Source organism: Anastrepha obliqua, chromosome 5 (genome assembly GCF_027943255.1).
Source record: "Anastrepha obliqua isolate idAnaObli1 chromosome 5, idAnaObli1_1.0, whole genome shotgun sequence".
Taxonomy (NCBI): Eukaryota; Metazoa; Arthropoda; class Insecta; order Diptera; family Tephritidae; genus Anastrepha; species Anastrepha obliqua.
The window spans coordinates 48,102,601-48,125,999 of NC_072896.1; the positions used below are offsets into that span (position 1 = coordinate 48,102,601).

The 23,399-nt window shown below is 33.4% G+C and overlaps 3 protein-coding genes across 3 annotated transcripts in view; 2 read left to right on the forward strand and 1 right to left on the reverse strand.

Moving 5' to 3' along the window:
- The first annotated feature begins 420 nt into the window (after nt 1-420).
- LOC129247255 (repressor of RNA polymerase III transcription MAF1 homolog) lies at nt 421-5,166 on the forward strand. Its single transcript, XM_054886306.1, has 3 exons — nt 421-1,768; nt 3,689-3,966; nt 4,026-5,166. Exons 1-3 carry the CDS (start codon nt 1,412-1,414, stop codon nt 4,078-4,080), a joined length of 690 nt encoding a protein of 229 aa, XP_054742281.1. The 5' UTR covers nt 421-1,411; the 3' UTR covers nt 4,081-5,166.
- On the reverse strand, nt 5,158-8,316 carry LOC129247256 (uncharacterized). The gene is made up of 2 exons (XM_054886307.1): nt 7,884-8,316; nt 5,158-5,328 (listed from the first exon to the last, which is right to left on the reverse strand). The coding sequence occupies exons 1-2, from the start codon at nt 8,223-8,225 to the stop codon at nt 5,194-5,196; spliced, it is 477 nt and encodes a 158-aa protein (XP_054742282.1). The 5' UTR covers nt 8,226-8,316; the 3' UTR covers nt 5,158-5,193.
- A 2,383-nt stretch (nt 8,317-10,699) lies between these two features.
- The window catches only part of LOC129247046 (transcriptional regulator ATRX-like), a 32,259-nt gene continuing 19,559 nt past the window's right edge, over nt 10,700-23,399 (forward strand). Inside the window, exons 1-7 of the mRNA XM_054885913.1 lie at nt 10,700-10,824; nt 10,893-13,338; nt 13,418-13,592; nt 13,829-14,674; nt 22,012-22,169; nt 22,232-22,422; nt 22,493-22,630. Of these exons, the coding sequence (XP_054741888.1) occupies nt 10,919-13,338; nt 13,418-13,592; nt 13,829-14,674; nt 22,012-22,169; nt 22,232-22,422; nt 22,493-22,630 (3,928 nt within the window). The 5' untranslated portion in view covers nt 10,700-10,824; nt 10,893-10,918. The remainder of the gene's footprint in view (nt 10,825-10,892; nt 13,339-13,417; nt 13,593-13,828; nt 14,675-22,011; nt 22,170-22,231; nt 22,423-22,492; nt 22,631-23,399) is intronic.

Below are 23,399 nucleotides of genomic sequence, written 5' to 3' on the forward strand. Positions count from 1 at the left end.
GCTGTAGTTAATAATCGGTTCGCCAAATTTTTTGACAATAATTAAATCACAAATAGCATTAAAGTATCGGCTGTTTTTTTAAGGTGCATGCGAACTATAGATATCGATAACTATGGTTTGGCAGCTGAGTCAGTTGTTAGGGTGAATGGCTGCGCATCGAGCCATGCCGATTGAATTTTAGCAAATTTGAAGAATTTGAAGGAGCAAAGTGATTTTTCATTGAGCTGCTTGATAATATTATATTTTAAACAATCTAGCCGAATTAACCTTTTAAGTGATAACATTCGCTAAGACGAGCAAAATTCTATCTCTGAACAAGCCTTTAGGATAGTCACTATGTACCGGTTTAATAACAACACCAAAAGTCTAACCACAAAAGAAACTATGTGTATGTATACTACAGAAAAGTAATCACATAAAACAAACGAATAATTTGCGTACAATTTGACTAATTACATACTTGAAGGATTCTTGATTCTGTTTTCTAATTAGCAAAGAAAATTTGTTTGTTCAAATAACTCAATGTGGAAAGTTGGAAAAAAGATTATTAAAACTTTATAAAAAAGTTACATTATAGAATTTTAAAATTTCTGGTTATATATTCGTGCCTAGTAATGTCCGTGTCAATGTTATTCGCAAAAATGAGTGATTCAGGTGACTTTGAACATTTATAGAATAAGTGGAAACGGGACGAAGGAAAGAGTTCAACTTTTTAATAGGTCGAAAATTGCCTATTGGAAAAGCAGTGTACACATAGAGCAACATACAAAGCATACCAATAGTATACAACAAAGAGCATTGTACGCCATTTTGAATAATTGGCCCTTTGCTTAACAATTTGTTTAATTTTATTTGTGAACAATTAAAATATCCGTAGTGCCGTAATTCAAACATAATTATATAATATACCTATATACAAAAATATATGTGTGGATTGGTCTACATATAAATAGAATAAAGACATTTCGTTGCTCAAAGTGTAATGTTTACTAAGCAGTGTGATCACATTAAATTGTATAACACAAAAGTAAAGCGCGTTATTGTTAAAAAGAGACTAATTGTTCATCCATCTACGATGTTTAAAAACACGTTCATATGTGAAAATTCGATTACGGCAATGATAGTATACATAAATCAGCCATTGGTAAACGCATTCAGAGCCCGAATTACTAGCATACCGGCGAGAATAAGAGTTTGTGTTTAGATTGACCATTGCAAAGTCATTGCGTGAGTCGCCAGCGTAATTAGGCTTATAAGTTATATGCATCGTTAAACTAAAAGATTTTAAAACGGTATATAAATCGTGAAGCCTTCAGGATCCAAACAAATTCATTTGATACTACAAAATAGAAACGGCCACAAACACCATTGATATAACTTGCAGCTGAGGGAAACACAAGATCTTTGCAAAATGAAACTGCTGGAAAGCTCGCGTTTTGAGGCAATTAATAATGCACTGTCTATACAAACTGGAGGAAGTACGATTTTTGGTCGTATTGAGAGCTATTCATGCAAAATGGTAGCCGCAGATAAAGCTCTCTATAAAAGATTCACCGCTGACACACACGGTGTTGGGCCACATGATTTACAGGCGCTTTCACCACCACAAACTTTGGCGGATCTTTCACCAAACTTCCACCGAAATAACAGCCAATCTGGAGATGAAGGAATAATACTTTGCGATACAATTTCGCGCAAGACACTTTTTTACTTGATCGCAACTTTGAATGCTTCATTTGAACCAGATTATGATTTTTCTGATGCAAAGGTAATATATTAAGTATTAAGTATCACTCAATTTTAATGTTTTAAGCAGCTTTTATAAATTATAAAAGCAAATCCACATCATTTTTTGGAATCAAATAATGGGTACGATTTAATTAATTACCAAATGATTTCGGATTATGTGTTCAGATGAGTGACCCAATTCAAAAAAAGTTAAAACACTCCTGTATATGCATTTTTGTTTGTAAATTTCGGTAATAACACACTAACCACTCGTATTCTGCCTTAGAGCAGGTAGTTAATAAATCAATTTTTACTTTCACCTTTACTTATTATATTGTACTATGTCTAATTGTTGAGTTTGTCGAGATATCGATATTGAAGGTTGTTCAGCAACACTTTGCGCCACAGCAGCAATATCTTCCACAAAACGTCCAGATTTTGTTTTGCCAATTCTTTTCTAATCTCGACAGAACCATTTTCTTGAAATTTTTTCACCAACCTTTGAATCGTCGACTCATTCGGACGATTATGCTTTTCCACCAAAAAAAAAAAAAAAAACAGTAAAAAAATCGATTTCAATTTTTTTTATACTTTGTTTTTACATGGCATTTGCTTTGCATGCTCTATGGTGAAAGGCCTTAAATAGTCGCAATCTGGAAAGAAATTCATAGCGAATTTAGATAATAGTTTTTTTATCTTACTATGTTTTTACTTAGGTTCATGCCGTGGTAAAAAGGAAGGTAATTTCACTAAAAAAATTTTGACGGATACACGGATGTTTGAAGTTTCATGATTTATTAATTTTGCTGACAGCGTTGCGATATTGTTAATAGTTAAAAATAAATTATGATATTTCGAAATTTAAAAAACTACATAAATATTATATATACCGGATTGTTTGAGTACCTTTTTTTCTGCAGTATTTTTTATTTATTTTATTTATATTCTTCTTTAAATTGTAGGTAAAAATAGTACTTATTGTATGAAATAAATGGAGATCTAAAAAAAAAATTTTTTTTATTTATATATTTATTATTAAAGTCAAACATACAACCATGGGTTATTTTTACAATGATTGACCTTAAGAATTAATTCGTAGATAAAAGGATTAACAATAAAATCAAAATAAAATTATCTCTAGCGGTAAAGAAGTTGAAGTTAGAGAAGGTATTAAAAAGGAAAGTGAGATAAAAATAGTAGTAGTAGGAGTAGGGATTAATTAGAAAATATTGAAATTATGAGAAACCATTTGATATGTACATTCAGCAATTTTCGGCAAGGTAGCGAAGCAATTTATGTTTGATCTTCATCTTTCTTTTATACGTTTAATTTTTTGGGGAAGGTATTCCAAAGACGAACAGAGAACACAAAGTATTATTATTTTATAAAATTTAATTTTAATTGAATTAAAGGTGGTTGAAAAAGAAAAATTTATTATTTTCAATCCGTGAACTAGAAATATTTGAATGAAGACGTCCTAGTAGCAGCAAAAGTCAAATAGCTAACATTGCTGCTAGTGTCATTAAGTGGAGCTTCCTTCTTTTTTGTTCATACTACAACAAAAGCCATATAATGAGTGTGAACCATTCAAAGCTTCAAACTTTGTACTTTTTACTACAATTATTGAGCTCCAAACTGCATACCCTGAATTTTTATAAAACATTAAAATTTTGATGAATATTTTACAATTTTGTAAAAAAAATTTTATGGTTTTGATAGTATGACTACAATATATAAATTACATAGTGCGCGTGATGTGGTGCTTATTTGAAAATAAATATTTTTAATTTGATCAGAAAACAGCAGTAGAAAGAAACCGAGTTAAGTAAAATTGTAATAATCGCAAGAATCTGGTCAAAATGTTATTGCATTCACTGCAAACAGAAAAAGTTATATACATAGACTATATGAAAGTTTTAATATTTGTTATAATAATAAGAACTATATTTTGTCATTGCAGTCTCATGAATTTAGCAAAGAGCCTTCACTACAGTGGGTTATGAATTCGGTTCATTCAAATTTGTCGGCTTTAGCTGGGGATCAGTACCAAGTGTTGCGTCAACCGTTATGGACTGCTGTGGATGATGAAATTAACCTATCTGATTGTGACATTTATAGCTACAATCCCGACTTAAGTTCTGATCCGTTTGGAGAGCCTGGTTGTTTGTGGTCTTTCAATTACTTCTTTTATAATAAAAAGTTGAAACGCATCGTCTTCTTCACATGCCGCGCAGTAAAGTAAGCTTTTCTTAATTTTAACCATTGGTCATTCTACTAACCTATTTTATGTATTTCAGTTCAATTTATGCTGGGGAAACATCCGATTTTTCCATGGAAGACGATGTCTATTAAATTCTATGCGAAATTGGTGCACTATAAAATAGAATTAACATACGGTACCATCAGTTTAAATAACCCAATATATAAAGCTATGAACCGAATAATTAGAAACACTACGTGTTAGCTGGAAATAATATAAAAATACTTCTCAATTGCTTTATCTCTTAAAAAGGTTAGAACAAAAAAAAAATAGATAATCACATATCGGGTCTTTGAGAACCATTTGATATGCGTATTCAGATCCTGGAAGGTTAATAAAACATTGTATTTCGATATCGTATCTTTTAAAGTATATTTCTTGGCATAAAGGCAGGTGAGAGCTGCGATGTGAGAATTTGTGCCTTTAAATATACACGATGCCAATAGTTTAGTTTAAACCATTGAAATCAAAATGTATATTCAAGTATTTCAACAAGATGAAATTAATTTTTTTTTTTTTGATTGGACAAAATCCCAGATAGATATTAGAGAAAATCTAATTTTTATTGAATTTTCTAATATTGAAACACTATAATTGTTGTTCAGAAAAAGCGTAACTTTGAAGTTTAAACTCGTGTAATGCAATGCAAATTAATGTATTGACAAGCAAATAAAATTTGCTATGGATTTTTAAAGGTAAAATTTTAGTTTTTGGATCCACGTATAGATGATAGCGGGGAGTTGCTGAAGGAAGGGGCGAGTTCTCCCAAATTTAAGAATTCCAGCTGCGGGATTCATATAGCTTTGAACGATTTGTTATAATTTGAAAAATTGAAAAAAAAAAATTTGATACGCTCCTCTAATATAGAACTGTACTTAAGACGAGATTTTTACTAAGTATATAGATATACTAGTGAGAACTCCCCCTTCCTCCTATACCCTTACTGTCGTTTACGTTGGTCCATTAACTAAGTCTCGCCCTTTTTAAAGGTATTGTCCTTTTAGCAATAAGATTATATATTATATTTTCTAATATTACTCTTAAACATAAGAAATACCATCGTTTCAAACATGCGTTTTAAGTCTTTATAATTCAATATCCACTTTGAACTCAGACAAATATGTAATTCTAGTATTTAAAAATAAAAAATAATAAAAAGCAGACTTGAATAAATTGCATTTTGTTCGTTTTATTTTCATTTATCATCAGTTTCCTGCAACATCATGATTATATTTCGTATACTTTTCCAAAGTTCCTTCATTATTTTTCGAAGATACAAGTGATTGGAGATATACATTTAATAAATCAGCGTTGTTGTGTGCCAAACAAATTGCTCCGTACTGAAACAAAATAAGTTGTGTTAAATAAAATATTAGTGGTGATCGTAACTGCATCTCGTTCATTGTCAATTATAGATATTTATTGCAAAAATCATTATGCCCTTGAACAGAAATTAGTATAAATAGATAAAAATTCTAATTTTTTCCAAAATTAACTCAATGCCTCAAATAATAAACAATTTTCTGAAAAAAAAGAAAAACATAATTGAAAAGAGATTTCTATACTTCAAATATTTTTATGGTTAAAATGAAAACACATTGAACAGGCGGTATTAGAAAAAACCCAATTTTAAAATATGCACATCGCGAGAAACTTTGGAATATTAATGATGGAACTAAGAATGATGAAAGCAACATATTTTGTCTAATCTGTTTTTGGCAGATTAAATTGGCTCGGTTCCATCACACTTCTGCAATAAACTAAAACTGGCGGGTGGCAAAATGTCTGCATTATGGTGGTTTCCTTGTACTTAAGACCCCCACCAGGGGACTTACACGGTCACTCGGAGCATTTCAGAGCAGCATAATTCATTCCTCCTCAAGGCTCTTCAATAAAGCAAATTGCGTTAGCTTCATAAATTTTACTTAAAACACCTTCAACGCCCATCCCATTTCAACAATCGTATGGCGATTTCCCAAGGTGATCATTGCTGCTGAGGCTCGTTTCACTTTAGCTCGGCTATTGGTAGAAATTCGCCTTAATTTCCCGCCTGAAGTAGCCAACGAGCATTATCTTGGCACAATTGCCTTCAGGATATTGTAGCAAGTGAAACTCCTACTTATCCAGAAATGACCCCGATATACTCAACATATGTCCGGCATGTTGAGTCTACCTCTAGATAAGATTAAGGATGACCACCGGTGAATTTACCGCGCTCGGCAGGAATTGATTTACTCTTACAACAACAACAACAACCACTCAATTTGGGAATTTGAGAACTCCTAAATCAACAGAAGAAGGTAGAAGCTTAAAAATTAAGAAAAAGTTTTTCTAATAGCGGTCGCCTCTCGGCAGGCAATGGCAAACCTCCGAGTGTATTTCTGCCATGAAAAAGCTCCTCATAAAAAATATCTGCCGTTCGGAGTCGGCTTAAAAACTGTAGGTCCCTCCATTTGTAGAACAACATCAAGACGCACACTTCAAATAGGAGGAGGAGCTCGGCCAAACACCTAAAAAGGGTGTACGCGCCAATTATATATATATATATAATTCAATAGAAGACTTGAAAACCTCCAACTTAATCTCTGGTCCACCCTTAGATCACTCTTCACCACGAAAGCTAAGCGATGCTGTGCACTAGGCAACATCTTCAGTCTGTTACGTGCTCTCCATCAGGATTGTTAACGCGGCTTTCTCCAGCTTTGTAAATATTTTCGTATTGCAACACATGCCACTGTTGGTAGATATTAATTCAAAAATGTAAAATGCCAAGAGAAAAATAACTATTGCCGACAGTTACTATTTTGACCGGATGTTGATATGTACGATGCCAAACAAAATAGGAAATTCTAGATAACTATTCTACGTAAAATATTCCCACTCTGCGTTTGCGCGGACAAGACGAGCTTTATGACATGGGCATTAAAAAAAGTGTTCCCATCATAAAATCAGCGCAGTCGCAGCTGTTTTAACACATTAACGCCAACCATTTGAAATTTCGTGCACCTGCTACTTTTGTCCTCTATATAATAAAAATAATTTTTAATTTTATTATAAGTCTTAAGTACAACTGGCATTAGTATATAAATTTTCTTTATTTATAATAATAGTTGTTACCCCCTGAGAGAAATGATGAGGGCTGACAGACAGTTGCTAGTAAGGCAAACCAAAAGAAGCCGAAGATCCGTCATGCGAACGAATGCTGGGGCCATACCTTGGAGTTTGGTAGGGGAGGCAAGGTTACGTCAGAGTTCGTGCATCAGCTGAGAAGCACTGTGCAGGACACGGCTTCCACGGCTGTGCGCCACGATTGAGATACGAGATCTCGATTCCTTGAAGGACACGGCGGGGTTGGAAACAGAAGTCCGAATGCTGTTCATCAACTAAGAGGAGAAGATACGGGCGAGGATCACGACGCAAGGTTTGCACTTCGATCTCATTGCCTTTGGGGTCTCTGCTCATCACAGTATTTCATCCAGACCCAATTTCCTTATTAAAATCAGGATGCTGTCACTCTAGCAGCATTCTCCATACAAGTATGGGGAATGTTTATGCTGCTACAACAACATAACAGTCGGTTCTAATTTGAGTTTTTTTTTACATTTGAACATCTATCAAAGCTTAAAGTTCATGATTTGGTAGGTTTTTACACTAACCACCTAGTCCTCTACGAATATATACCTGGGCCGTACCAGTTACGTATACACGACTAAGTTTTTCTGTTTAAGAAAGCTCAAGTTGTTCTTATAGATCTCACTTGAATTATAGACATAATTTAAAAAATATTGATTATGCGTGCTAGTTATTATAAATAAAAATCCATTTTGTTCCATAATGATAAATTTTGAAGTGATAAGAGAACTTTATATATTAAAAAACAGTTTGTTTACATCACCTTCACACAAAGTGGGTACCATTTACAATCTAAACGGCCACCACTAGGATTTATAACAGCAAGCGTTTTCGCAAAGTTTCGGACATCTCGTTTCAGTAAGCAATCCCGCGCCAAAAACATTTTGGAGCTAAGGTCAGCAGAACGCATACCTTTCATATCATTTTCGAAGCTACGATGTATAGGTTTAGAGCAATCACTATTTCGATCCACCCAAGTTACATGAGTCGAGTCATTTATCACTTCTAATGCTTTCTCAAAGATATCTTTGGGAATCTTGATACGGTCATTATCTATTTTATTTTTCTTCTTTTTTTTAATTCCATGCCACCCTGATGAAGACATTTTTTGATTGCCTTAATTATTGTTATTGTTTACAAAAAGTCATACGTAAAAATTAATGTTCGTTAGCTGCACTTTGTAAACGCAGGGTGGTGCTGAATTACAAAACAAAAACAAGTAATTTGTTAAAGCGCGAAACACAGTACTCTCGCGGTTTGTCAAAGCAATTTTTTTTTTAAATTCTAGTTTCTATAATTAAAAGCCTTTGAATATTATTGACCTTCAGAGTTATCGTGTAAAAAAAATGTTCCCTAAATTCGCTCTTTAAATTTCGTATGACAAATTGTTATTGGAAGTTACGCATATAATAACAAAAAATACACATATATTCAATGCACATATATATTATTATGAATTCGAATACGAATATCAGAAATTTCTCACTCTCCGTGAAGTCCTCACTCTATTTAAATTTTACTATACTCTACACAAGGCGAATCTATTAAAGGTGGTGTTGGTAAATCCGGTGGTGGTGGTGTTTGTTTTTTTCTTTCGCTGTGCCCATGTGGCTGTCAGCACAGAATAAAACAAGGTGAATTAATTTTTTGTTTTCTATTTTTACAATACTATGCCGTGACAATCAAACGTACAAAACATTGTTGTTGGTCTAGTCCAACCACCTTTAATAAATGCGCTTTGACTCTACATAAGCGGTTTAATCAAACTTCAACATAGAAAATCCAAAAATTTTATTTCTCACCAAACGAGAGTCAAACGACTTGTCAAACACAAGCGGAGTTGAAACAATTGATTTGTTCTTAGTTCGCTACAAAATTGATTGCATAATGTGCACGTTACGAGTTTATAACTAAATCTTGGGTTTACGCAAGACAATGGTTCCAAAGTCAATTGAAAATACGTATTAGCTGTAAAAAGGAAGAAACATTGTTTACAGATATATAGCTAAAAAGATAATTCACTTTTAAACAACCGACGTAAGTGCCGTTACTTGCTTGACTTCGGTTATTTTAGGAATTACAACAAAACGTCGTGGAATTGGCCAGTTACTTGAAATCAATTGCCGAATTTAGTGTCTTATATAGAAAATCATAGAAAACAATAAGAGAATAGTGAATGTACATATCAGTAAAATGTATAAATGTATTGCTCTTGTCTGTCCCATGTAAACTCCAAGTGATCTTACTGTATCGCATGCAAACATTGTTATATTATTTAGAATTTCAATTAGAATTTCTTTTTATGTTTTTTGGGACGTTTTAGGAACTACAACCGATTTGAAGAGGGCAACTACTATTTTTGTTCGGGAAGACCTTGTCATCCTTAATTACAATACACTTTGTGTATTTTCAGCACATAAAAATTAGTTGCTCTTCGATTGTGAGTATTTGTGCATTATTTATGGTGAAGGTCAATGTAATGCCTTTCTCATTTTTATCACTACCCATAAAAAAACTCTTTTAGAACTTCTGCTATTGTTTGAAGTCAACACTTGAAACATTCATTAATAAGTTGAGCGCCTTTTAAAAGTTCTCCTCTTTCCCTTCTATTAGGAATTTTAATATAAAAATAAATATTTCAAACATTCGCAGAGGCTTCATAGTAAATATGAAAATATATAAAATAGCTAAATGTGTGTAAACAAAGAAATCTGCCATACGAAGTTGCCACGTACAAAATTTCTTTGCTAAAACTGCTTCGCTTAGGATGAATTTGACAGATCGCTTGCGATGACTGAAAGCTAATATGATACTAATATATGCGAGATTATCAAATTAAATAACAATAATTAATCTTCCAGTTCATATTAGATGTTAAGTTTTTGTACATTTTTTGCTGGATATTCGGAATAGTTGATTCATGTTGAGTTTGGATAAATAATATAATAATAAAAGTTTGGATAAAAATAATTAATAATATGGATGTAAGCAAAACGTCTAGTAATCTGTTCAATAGTTAGTCAAACGATCAGTGCAAAATTTCATTTCATTTAATTATTTTTCGTTGTTATATTTCATAATAAGAAAAAGTAAGCCAATGTGCAACGTTAACTGTAGTGTTTTTCATCCAACCTGCAATAGAACATTAAAATTTGTTTTGAATTATGTAGAAAGCAACAGTAAAAAATGTCCAAGGCGAATTGGATACTGAAAGTGGCATCTTCCCAAACCCGTTACTTTATGCTTTTATGCAGCCAAATGTTGGCTGGCGATTGAAAGCGATTTGGGGAATTAGTAATTATTATTAAATCCAGCATTACGACATTTAGTACACAAATGAACATAATTTTAAATATGTGAACATAATACAATGTATACAGAGCGTCGGTTGGTGCTAGGGTGCAACAAAAAAGCCTAACATAAGGGTTGTCTATGAGAATACTCGATTGCGATAATTTAGCATGTGTAAACGTACTATAATAAGAGACTCAATTTATAACTGTTGGTTACACACTCTGTGCATGTTTCTTTCCAATTGTGGTCTATGTCAAGTATAAGTTATCAGCGGTAAACAGTACACGATGAAAACATTTGTTTGTCGACTGTAAAAAATATTTATTTGATGTTGCAAAACTACGATACTGTTAATAGATCACTGAAAAAGCGCACATAGAAAAATATGTATTTATTAATGTACTTGATGGGTAAAGCATTTGAAAAAATCTGATTGGTATATGTGTGACCAATAAAGTATTTTATTTTTGTATTTCAGCCGAATCATTTTAAATATATAGCAAAATGTCAAGAGATATCGATCAAGAAGTGTCGGACACTTTATGCACTCTGTTGAGTTTTGATGAGGATAATTTTCTCAGCCAGGAAGAGGTAGAAGAAAATTTGCGGAACTGCCCTAATATTGAAAATGACACTATGGAAAAAATTTATGCAGATTATAATAGTGGTAACGCCACAAGTTCCAGAAATAACGATACTAATTATGCTGATATGGATGTGTCGGAACATCTCAGCCGGGGGGAAAATGGAGAAGTTGGGAAACTCACCAATGTACCAAATGACGAAGTCAATCAGTCCAGCAGTGGTCATAATATTTATCCTTCTAATGGTAATGAATTGAATGCGGAAAAAGAATTAGAAAAAATAAATGCAGATCATTCAGAGGATACGGTGAACAATGTATTTAAGCAGCCCGACGAAATTAAAATGGAGTTTATTTGCGAGTCGGAGCAGATTACTGTGGAGCAATTGCATCTACCACACAAGCCGACTGCAGAAGAAGCGATCAATGTAAAACAGCCCAATAATTTAAAAATGGAAATTGCTTGTGAGTCCGAAGAGATAACTGATCCACATATTGAGAGCGAATATTGTATTGAGGATCCATGTAAGAAGGATATAAATTTTAATGGTGGATTAACACAGGTAGAAATAATGTTGACTTCTGATAAAATTGAAGATAACATCATTGAAAACGAACTACTCGATAACATACTCCTAAACCAGGATTCTTCTCTCTCCTTTCCCAAAGAATGTGTCGTGAATGCTGATGACGATTGTGAGCTCTCGTCTATAATGAACGACCATAATTACACTTCCCAAGAGCACACGACTAATTCAGAAAATTTGCATAAACTTTTGGTTAATCATATTTTAAGAAAAGGTAGTAGAACGATCTCCGTAAAATATGTAAATGACTTCGTAGATAGAACGTTGGAAAGCATCAACACATTTACTACGGAAAGGGAGGATCAACTAAATTCTGAAGACGAACATCCAAAGCATGCAGTAGGGCTGATAGATATTTTTGCAGACGGAAAGTCTTCAAAAAAAGCTTTGTTTGATGAGGGGCTGAAAAGTTTATCCCACCAATGTTCTTCAGAAAAAGAAATAAGAAACAATGAAAACACTGTAAAGAAACATTCGCCTAAAACAAGTGCTGAATATAATGGCACGACAAGCGGGGAAGAAGGAAGTAATGTATTAGAAGATACTGCGAACAAAATTAGTAATCTGTCGCCTGGAATTGAAAATTTAAATGAGGGTCCTCATACATATGAAACTGGGGAAAAATCCCATAATACAGCAGTAGAGTATTCTTCACAAGAAAAAGTTTTGGATACTTTGGAATACACAGCGTGTGATGGAGAGACCGAAGGGGGTGTTGAAAAGAAAAATAATGCAAAGACAGATACCGAAAATATGGAGGTTCCGAACAATGGGAAATCATCACTTACAGAATTACCTAATGTTAAAATGAATAAAGAAGACAATGGTTGCGAAGAACAGAATACTAGTGAACCATTTTCTAGTAACGAAGAATCTTCAAAGAAGTCATCAGCAGAGAGCACTGCAATGAAAACTCTTACTTCTATCTCACAAACTGAAATAGCAAGTACGTCTGATATTATTGACTTTAAAACCTTTAATCTATCTTCAGTACCTTCACCTCAAGAGAATTGTTCGGAACCCATGGAGCACACAACATTTGACGAAGTATTCGAAATTAATTGCAACGAAAAATCGACTGTTATTAACCATTTGGACTCACTTTTGTCATTCGCGAAATCTTTGCAAAACGATTGCGAGACTTTTACTTCATCAACTACTACCATAGAAAATAGACTCCAAAAATACATGCAAGAACAATTTGAAATTTTCAAGAAAATTGTTACATCGTGCGCTGCTTTACGCTGTGTAGATAAATCGATCCAGACTGATAACAGGTTATCCAAACGTAAATTGCGAAAGCTTAATCAAAATAACAAAAAAATGTTGTTAGACTCAAGTAGTACAAGCGATTCCAGCAGTTCTGAAATATCGACAAAATCAAAAATATCTCGACCTTTTGTAAAATCATCTGCGAATAACACGGTCATAGATTCGGCTACACAGATATTCAGTGGCAAAAAGACTGAAAGTCTAGCGGCGGAATATGATGATGGTGTGCCCTTAGTGGAATATACGCAATCTGAAATATTCGAAACTGAAACATTTTGCGAATCCTTTACTCACATAAGAAAGCTAAAGAAGAATGATAGTCTTAGTGAAGGGGAAGAAAGTGAGGCAGATACATGGCACCGCAAAAAAAGTAATACCCATTCGCAAACTGGACGCAACGAGTCTCAAAATGAGAGCGACAAAGAAAATTCAGTTCACAAAAATAAAAATTGCCGAGATGAGGGTGACAAGGAGATAGAACGGTAAGGTCCCAAATAAAATTACTTTTAAATTATACAAAAATCATATCATCATTGTCATATATTGGTTTCTAATTGTTAGGCTAATTAATCTTAATGGTTTGATCAAAAGATCAAATCTGGGATCGGCAAAGTCAACTGAATCAAATGAGAAAGTAAAAGCGAGGAGTGCCACTAGTAAAAACAAGGAAACTACGGACGATTACATAGATGACGATATACATCAAGATATAATATCTGATGCCAGTATAAGTGAGGTAATTATTTTCCTTATCCACTGTTGTAGTGCGATGTTGTTGTAGCAACACTTTGCCATCGGATGTCCTTGATGACAATACTTACATACTGGTTTTAATACACAGTCTCTCATGATGTTCCAATGACTAAGCAACACGCACAAGCATGCAATTTAAGGGCGTTAATACTTAATTTCTAACAAATATAATATTAATATGTTGTTTAATATGAACTAATTAATAATTGTTTATTGTAGAGTGAAGAAGAGATTATAACAGAGAAGCAGTTTTTGAAGCGCTGCAATGAAAATGTCAAACAGCAATTGCTAAGCGATTCAAATAGCGAATTTTCACAGTCGGACGCCAGTGACAACATCGAGGAAATTCTATCTAGCAGTGAAGGAAGTAATTCACCATTAGTTGACAGATTTCTAAAAAAGTTTAATGCCAATGAAAGTGATGAAGAAAGTGAAAAATGTGATAAAGTGAATAATAAAGCATCCATACCACAAGAAGTAATTGATTTAAAAAATAGTTCAATCGAAAAAAATAAGTCGAATTCGTCAGAAAATTCAGATTGTGAAGTGCTTGACGATATGGGCTCTCTAACAAAGCAAAGCAAACCAAAATCTTTAGAAAAAATGTTATCAGTCGTTGAAAAAAGAAAGAAAATGAGCAGACTTTGTGACTCGATAAGTCTTAGTTCCGAAAGTGAGTCCTCAGATGTTGAAGCAGTTGATGAAACCAAATCACGCATTAAACCAATGCTGCGGCCCGAACAGCTCGCAACCGTGACCCGCGAAGCACAACGAAACGAGAGCGAACGCATTCGTCGCCTAGAGAGAAAACATAAGGTGCTATCAAAGCTCCTGAAAGAGCGACCAGATGTGCAAGGAGATTGTAATTTAATTTTAGATTACAATGAAGAATCTAAAACCTTTATTAAAGTTCATCCGGACATAGTAAAATATTTGAAGCAGCATCAACGGGATGGTGTTAAGTTTATGTACGACTCTTGTTACGGAGGTGTGGAGGCGCTTAAAAAAAGCGCTGGTTCTGGTTGCATTTTAGCGCATTGCATGGGTCTGGGAAAAACTTTACAGGTAATTTTCAATAACCAGCATTTCATTATCTTTCGTATTTTTATTTTTTTATTTTTATAGTTTGCAATTAAAACCATTTGTTGAATGTGATCGATTTATTTATTAAAATACATTATTATTATTCTATATAATTAATTGTACAATTCGTAAATATCCTCCAAATACATAATGGCTCGCAGCATTGGGAGGCCATCTGGTGTCCTTCGCATCTTATAATGTGGCATTAGATGTTGTTTTATGCGCCTATAATACGTTTTAAAATTACATTTCATTTGATTTCAGAGAACTGAAAACTAAACTCGAACGAGATGATTTAATTTTCTGAAAAAATTATTTTGTAGCATTTTTTAATGCACTTGTGCTTACAAAATTAATTCACTTTACGCAATGTCTTTTATGGATTTTCTTATAAATTTTTTATACAAGCTAATGCAATTTGTGTCTAAAAAACCTTCACATAGAGATTAACTGCAAGATTTAAAATTCAAATTGCCAATCGGACCATTCTGTGCATAGTCATTGAAGTACATACATATTTGGGGACTTTATTTTATAATATGTAGAGATTTATTTTCCCATGTTATGGTTCGGTTTAAGACGCCATATAGAGGGAGTAAAAAACTAAAAAAAGTTTTTACTTGCATTATCGCGTATTTCGATGTCCCGTGCGACATTGAAAAACAACATTTGCTATCACTGCAGAAAGTTCATCAAATATTAAGTTTTGTTTTTTACAATTAAAATGAGAGAAATCTTCTTTAAAAATAAGAAGATATGTGATCTTGGAACCTAAATAAAATAGGTCACGTGCGACATCGTAAGTGTAAAATTTATAATTTTGAAAATTATTACCTTAATGATTTATTTATAAAAATACATATTTTTAAATAATTTAAATCTAGATAAGCAAAAACGGCGGAGAAAAAGTTGAAGTCAGATCAAATAATATTACAAAACAATGAACTAGAAAACGTGGATACAATGCGGAATGCTAGGCAAAAGTGAAAAGGAAAAAACGGTATGAGGACATACGTAAGATGCAAACTCAGGAGAAGTTCGCAGAAACGCGAAATGCAAGCAGAAAAGTCTTACAAAAGCTGTAAAGAAGTGGAGCCATTGCCAAGAGACACGTAAAAAAAATTAAAAGTACTTGAAGCATTGTTTAAAAAATATGGACTGCTTACAAATAAATAAAACAATAATAATATTCCTGATACTATTTTAATTTAAAATTATTTTTATTTAAAATTATTTTTATTTAAAATTATTTTTATTTAAAATTATTTTTATTTAAAATTTTTTTTGTTTATTATGCAGGGTGGCTGATGAATTTTGCTACATTAAGAAACTCAAATAACTTTTTTTTTTAGTGTATGGAATTCATTTATTTTTTTTTTCAAGTTGAAGGTCATTAAATTTTATTAAATGTAGCTTAACTAGTTTTAAAAATAATTGAATTTAAATGCCCCCCATGCTCGTTGACACAAGTGCGGCATCTTAGTAAAAAGTTGTCCATTGCTGCTTTGAGAGTTGCGACAGGAATAGCCGCAATTGTTGCCCGAATGGATTTTTTTAGTTCATCCAAATTTGTTGGCTTTGTTTTATAAACTTCTTGTTTACATAAACCCCACAAGAAAAAGTCAAGTGCAGTAAGGTCAGGCGACCTGGGGGGCCAACGAAATTCGGAGTTTCTTGAAATCAGTTTATTGGGAAATTTTCGTCGCAACTCTGTCATAACAGTCTGGGCTATGTGAGACGTTGCCCCATCTTGTTGAAACCACACAGAGTTGAAAGGAATTCTCTTTCGGCGTAGTTCTGGATAGAAAAATTCTTTCAGCATTTTCAAATAACGGTCTCCAGTAACCGTAACGGTGTGACCATTTTCTTCAAAAAAATAAGGCCCGACAATACAGCGTGAAGAAACCGCACACCACACTGTCACGCGAAGAGGATACAATTCCGTCTCGTGGAGTATCTGTGGGTTAGAAGTACTCCATATTCGACAATTTTGTTTGTTCACATTGTCGTTTAAATCGAAATGGGCCTCATCAGACATGAAAAGGCAGTTTAACATGTTTTGGTCTTCTTCCACCATTTGCAGGATCTTCTGGCAAAATTCCAAGCGAATCGGCAAGTCTGCTGCATTCAATTTGTTAACCATTTGAATTTTGTAGGGAAATAAGTCTAAATCTTTGTGCATTATTGTTTGCAAAGACTGTCGGCTGACACCAAGTTGAGCAGATAAGCTTCTTGTTGAAACCCTTGGATTGCTTTGTATAGCTGCAGCTACAGCAGCGATCGTTTCCTCTGTCCGAACTGGTGGGTTTCGATGATAAGGCCTTCTTGCGACTGTTCCTTGCTCAGCAAAATTATTCACCAGTCTCATTATGGTCCATCTGCTCGGGGGATCGCCGCCAAACATCCGCCTATACTCTCTCTGTACCAAAACTACGGACTCCAGTGCGTGATAGCGGCGGACTATCCAAATTCTTGTTTGCGTGTCCCAGTTATCCATTTTAATAAATTTTAAATATCAATCTGCAAATTAAAACAAAAATGGAACAGATAACTTAAAAAGAAAAAAAGTTATTCAATTTTTTTTGGTAGCGGCTTTCATCAGCCACCCTGTATTTAATACTACGCAATGCTTTATTCATACTGCATATTTTTCTTAAGTTTGTTGTGAAAATAAATACATTGAATTCAAAAACATGTTAACTAAGCATTTTTTTTTTTTAAATAATTTCATAAAAAGAGCAACAGCAACAAATCTCGTGCGACAGTGATTAAAATTTAATTTATAAAAGTATACTCAAAACTATTTCTATGAGACATTATTGAATAAAATACTAAAATTAATCACATTAAAATATTGCTTCACATTCGCTGGTATAAACCTTTCAGTTGTTGGCCGTGTAAACCACTTCTGTTTTTGTCCCGTGCCTTGGTTTTTTGCAACTGTCTTGAAAACGAAAAATTGTCCAATTATAGGATCAATAAAAAGATATAAGTTAAGCCTACTGTCAAAATTAAAAAAAAAAAACCTTTCAGATGACTTTTTTTCAGGTTTAACAGTGTATGCTGGTCACGTTCGACATGATGGAAATGATGAAATACACTTTATTTTGTCTTTAATAATTAATTAAATAAATAATTTATATTTCTTAGCGTTACTAATAAAAGTTTTTTTTTTGGCGTTAAAGGATAACGATAATTCTTTGATCGCCAGTTTTACATTATGAACACTAAAATTAAACCCAGGAAGTTATCATTAATCAAAAGATAAAAACCAATAATTGTCGAAAGACTTGTGAAAAAAAAACCAAAAATTTGTTAAAGTTAAAGTTAAAATATATGAAAAAGAAAAAAATCATGAATTACGGGGATCGTTGCAAAAATAAAATCTTCTTAATCTGTAGTTTGGGGTAAACCTATTTTATTTTTCGACATAGTCGCCTTTTTGTCTTAGTTTGTTGAATTCTTCATTTGTCCAAGTCTGAAAAAGAGTCATTTGTTTCTGCTATCACCGTCTCGTTTGAATAAAACTTTTACCCGCTAGCCATTTCTTCATATATAATATAACACAAACAAACAAATGTAATAGTAGTTCGAGGGAGCGAAGTCTAGACAATAGAGAGAATGTGAAAAGAGTTGGGACGTTATTTACATAAATTTTGCGGCCACAACTGCTGAGGCGTGAGCTGGAAAAGGAAAATCACTCGACTTCCTCGATCCCAACGAATGCCAAACGCAAGGAATTAGATTGATCTGGCTGGAACTTGGCATCTTCCAAGGGATGCTACTAACTAAATATAGCGTTTTTCAATAGGTGCGCTTCAACTTTTTTCCGATAAAGAGGGCGAACGACGCAATATTTTTTATTTTTCGCTTGTCATTTGTAAACTTCATTAGTATACATTTCATCATGGAACGCTACACACTTGAGCAACGATTACAATACGTGCAAATTTTTTACGAAAATAATCGTTCTGTTGCTGCTACTTTAAGACTTCTTTTTTCCAAAAAATCATCTTCAGTGGTGAAGTTCACTTTTGGCTCAATGGCTTTGTCAACAAGCAAAATATGCGTTACTGGGCAGAAAGCAATCCACACGTGATTCATGAGGCACCGTTGCATCCCGAAAAAATCACTGTTTGGTGCGGTTTACATGCCGGCGGCGTAATTGGCCCATATTTTTTCGTTGACGAGAACGATCGTCACGTTACTGTGAATGGAAATCGATACCGCGACATGATAAACGATTATTTTTGGCCGCAATTGAATGGTATGGACTTAGACGAAATGTGGTTTCAACAGGACGGGGCCACAAGCCACAAGCCACACAGCACACGCTACAATTGATTTGTTGAAGAGTAAGTTCGATGAGCGCATTATTTCCAGAACTGGACCGGTCGAATGGCCGCCGCGCTCGTTTGATTTGACGCCTCTAGACTATTTTATTTGGGGTTATGTGAAGTCATTGGTCTACAGTAACAAGCCGGCGACGATTTGTGAGCTCAGAGCCAATATTGAACGCGAAATTGCTGGAATTTCGGCCGATTTATGCAAAAGAGTGGTCGAAAATTGGGTTCAACGATTAGACTTCGTAAAACGTGCACGCGGTGATCATGCAAAAGAAATCGAATTTCATACTTAAATGTATATGTTCAAACTCGATAATAAAAAAAAATAGTTAAAAAAGTCAAACCGTTTGTGTTTTATTAAAAAAAAAAGTTGAAGCGCTCTTACTGAAAAACGCTTTATAACCTCGATCTTATTTTGCACGAATTTTTCAAATGACCCTAGTAACTCACAGTAAAAAAATATGAAACTACTTATTTATTTATTATTTATGCCATAAAAAATTAACATCATCCCTGAAAAAATCTTTAACTTTCCGTTACTTTTATATTAAAAAATTCAAAAAAAAGGAACATTAAATATCATAATCTATATTTCTGAACAAATAAATTAAAAGGAGAAGTTCATTATTATACTTAAGTAGTAAAATAAAATTGATACCATTTTTTATGGTCTTTACTGAATTCTCCGAACTATAATTGATCCCTAACAATCTTATCTTACGATAACAACGACTATTTAAATTTGAGTTTCGCCCCGCCCCATCGTCGTATGGTAGTGAGCGCCTGTGTAAAATTTGCTTAACTTAGTTTAGTGTTGTGTATTCATTCCGCGATACCTGTCCTGTGTGCGTTAGGCTATTGTAAGAAAAAAAATTGTTAACGGTTATGGTTTTTTGTTATTTATTGTTTTAGTCTAAAAATTAATAAAAAAACTGTAAGAGATCGTAGTATGGTTAGAGAAGGAACGGTCAGATGAGGAAGATATTCTGGAACGGAATGTCTGGATACAGTGATCTGAAATTTTGGAAAGTCAGGGATATTCAAAAGACGGCGAGCGACTGACCAACATGACGGTGGAAAAGTGCCATTTCTTCGTAGGTATTTTCTAGAAGTAAAATGCCAGTTACACATACTTCTTCCTGGGAAGGTTCAAACAAAATGTTCAAAAATGTCGTGAAAAATTTTTGGCTTTTACCATCTGCAAGTTTGTGAAAATATTGAAGTTATTTCTTTTATTTTTACTTTATTTTCATAGACGAATATTGTTTTCCTAAGAAAAATGAAAATCTCATTACAATATTTTAAGTTCTTCGGTTTTACGGATCTCATAAAATTTTATTTATTTTTTTAGTTAAAATGTGTGACCAGTTGAATTGCTCGTAATTAAGAGAGTTATATTTTATGTTACTTGCTCCATTTAGTTCAATAAACCCCTATAATGGAATACTTGGATATGTGTTTTATTCATTTACTTTTTAAAGTCTTATCTTCTATGCTGAGAACGTGTTATTGTCCGTTGCGATGTAGCTCAGGTGGATTAATGGTTAAAAAAGTGTTTGATGTTCTAAGTACGGGGGTACTAACAAAAGTTCGGTAATTTGAATTGATTTTTTTTTAATCTTTATTTTTTTATCTTCTCCACATAATCACCATTAACTTCAATACTATTAATTTTATAATCTGTAACTCCAGCAACTTTTCCTCTCAAATTTTTTTAAAATTAAATATCCAACAATCACACGGCGCTAGATCTGGAGAATAGGCGATGAACAAATTTCTTCAATGCCACAAAGCGCAATGAAGTTAACTGTAATTTCAGCATTGTGAGCCTGCGCATTATAGTGGTGTAAGAAGTAGCGCCGCATTTCCCTTTTTTTCCATTTTTCAAGAAAATTTTTGAACACTTTTGATAAGCAATCTCAGTATACCATTTGGCAGTTATTGTCTGGTGAAGTAAACCGAAATCATCAATTTTGTTGTTGACTTTTGCTGCCTGGCTTTCACAAGTGGATTTGCTCCTTTCGGGCTCCATACCATGGACTGCTGTTTGGTTGCTGGGTCGTACTTAAAAGCCAAGTTTCGTCACCTGTTACGATAATATTAAAGTTGCTAAACTCTCCGTTTTCGAATGTTCTTAAAAAATATTGAGCAAAAATTTACTTTAGCTTCTTTCCCATCGAGAAGATTTCTTTGTGCATTACAAATCATTGGCGATACTGACATGGCATTCAAGCCTAATTCACTGCATATGATTTCCTGTGTCATTTGTGGGTCTCCGTAAAATTTTCGCTTCACCAGGGCCACATTAATCTCTTCGGTTGACGTTGTCCTTCACAGAAAATCGTCCAGTCTGTCCAGTCTACTTACAAATAGACTTAAGACATCATCATAAGTTCCTGTTTGTTACATTGGAACATACGGCCTCTAGAGGGTCTCCTCTTAAAAGATGGAATCTCCGTTTTATATACAGTTTGGAACTCATTGAAAATTTTCAAAGCTTGAGTTGACGTAGAGTATTAAATAACGAACTTCCTGCTGCTGAATTTCTACTTTCCCGTCTCTTTTTGAACCGATTTTTCTGATATTTTTAATGAAACATCGTAAGAGTATAACAAAACTAATGGAATTTTAAAATTTTTCAAAAAAATATAAAATTTCGTAATAAAAAGATTCACAAGCATATATGTATTTTTTGTATTTTATAACATTTGTTAACGCCCTCGTACCATATTTTTAAATTTGTCAAAACCGAAAATGGCATTAGCCTTAGTTGAAGGTCAAGTTATGCATATGCGCTCTAAGTTTTGCCGAGTTTTATTATTGCAATATTTGCTTCAAAAGCCATAAAAAACATTTAACAAAAAAGTCAATTAAAACAATAATATTTCCTCCTCTTATATACAAATCTTTTTTGATCTTTCAAATTTATGAAGTCATTTTTTCTAATCAACAATTTAATTTCTATATACACAGCTTATTGCGCTTCTTCACACGGTTATTTCATACAAAGAATTGAAAACATCAAAAGTTCTTGTGTTATGTCCTAAAAGTACGGTTATGAATTGGGCCGATGAAATTGAACGTTGGTTGGGCCCACTAAAACCGAAATATTATACATTTCATGACACATCGTAAGTTAATATATTGAGTTATTAGTTAAATCATTTCGAAATAAAGCCTTTTATTTTTCCAGAGATATTAACGACAAGATACAAATTCTTAAAGATTGGTCCTCATCAACACCTAATGCAGCCGGAATATTATTAATAGGCTATGAGGCTTTTAGAACACTAGTTTTCTATCATTCATATAAAAATCGCAGTATTGCCCCATCACGACTGGAAAGCATTCGCAATGACGTCGACAAATATTTGCTAAGCCCAGGTATTTTAAATTGAATATTTTGGACAAAATAAATCAATAAACAATAATCTCCTAAATATAAAAATTCAAGGTGCTCATTTAGTGGTTTGTGATGAAGGTCATATTATTAAAAACAGTAAATCAGCCATCAGTCTGGCAGTATCCCAAATTAAAACACCGAAAAGGATTGTGCTAACTGGCACACCAATACAGAATAATTTAAAAGAATGTAAGTATGTATCACGAATACTTATATCAATATTCACATGAAGTGAATATTATTATAATAGAGTGTTAGAGTATTATAACTTTTTCACATAACGCTTGTTAGTGACAGCATAACGATGCGCTATATTTCGGGTATGCTGGAAGCGTATCATAAACCGATATTGTTCGAGTTAAGTATCTTGAAATGACCTCTCTCTCTAAAGCTTCTTTTACATGCGCTTTCCAAAAAATTCATAGCGTAATTTATTCATTGAATGACATTAAAAAATTTATCTTTGTTTTTACTTAGGATGGATGCGATTAGTAAATATAATACTTTAACCCGGCGTACGTCGGTACTGGGTAAAAAATACCACGAAGGTAATAAAACCACATCGTGACCTGTCGCTTCAAGTGCCTTTCTGCATAGAAACAAAAGACGCGCTCTCTACGTAAAATAAATATTTAATTAATTATACACCTATATATTATGTGGTAATTTGTACCCGGTTGCGACCGTTTGTGTTTGTATTAGCCTAGCGACAAACCCCGGGTTAAATATAAGTTTTCTCGATGCAAATGTTTACCTAAAAGACAATGGTATACGCTTCGCATTTCGGCTCGCTAAACTTGACCTTCAAAAACAAATCAAATCAAAATTTTGATTTCCATATGTCCTCTTAGTAAGGTATGTTCCTATTTATAATGGATAAAATCTATTAATAGTCACGCTTTCTTTCGCTATTACTGTAATTTGTGCTAGAGGTAATTTAAAAAAAAAAAAATGTAAT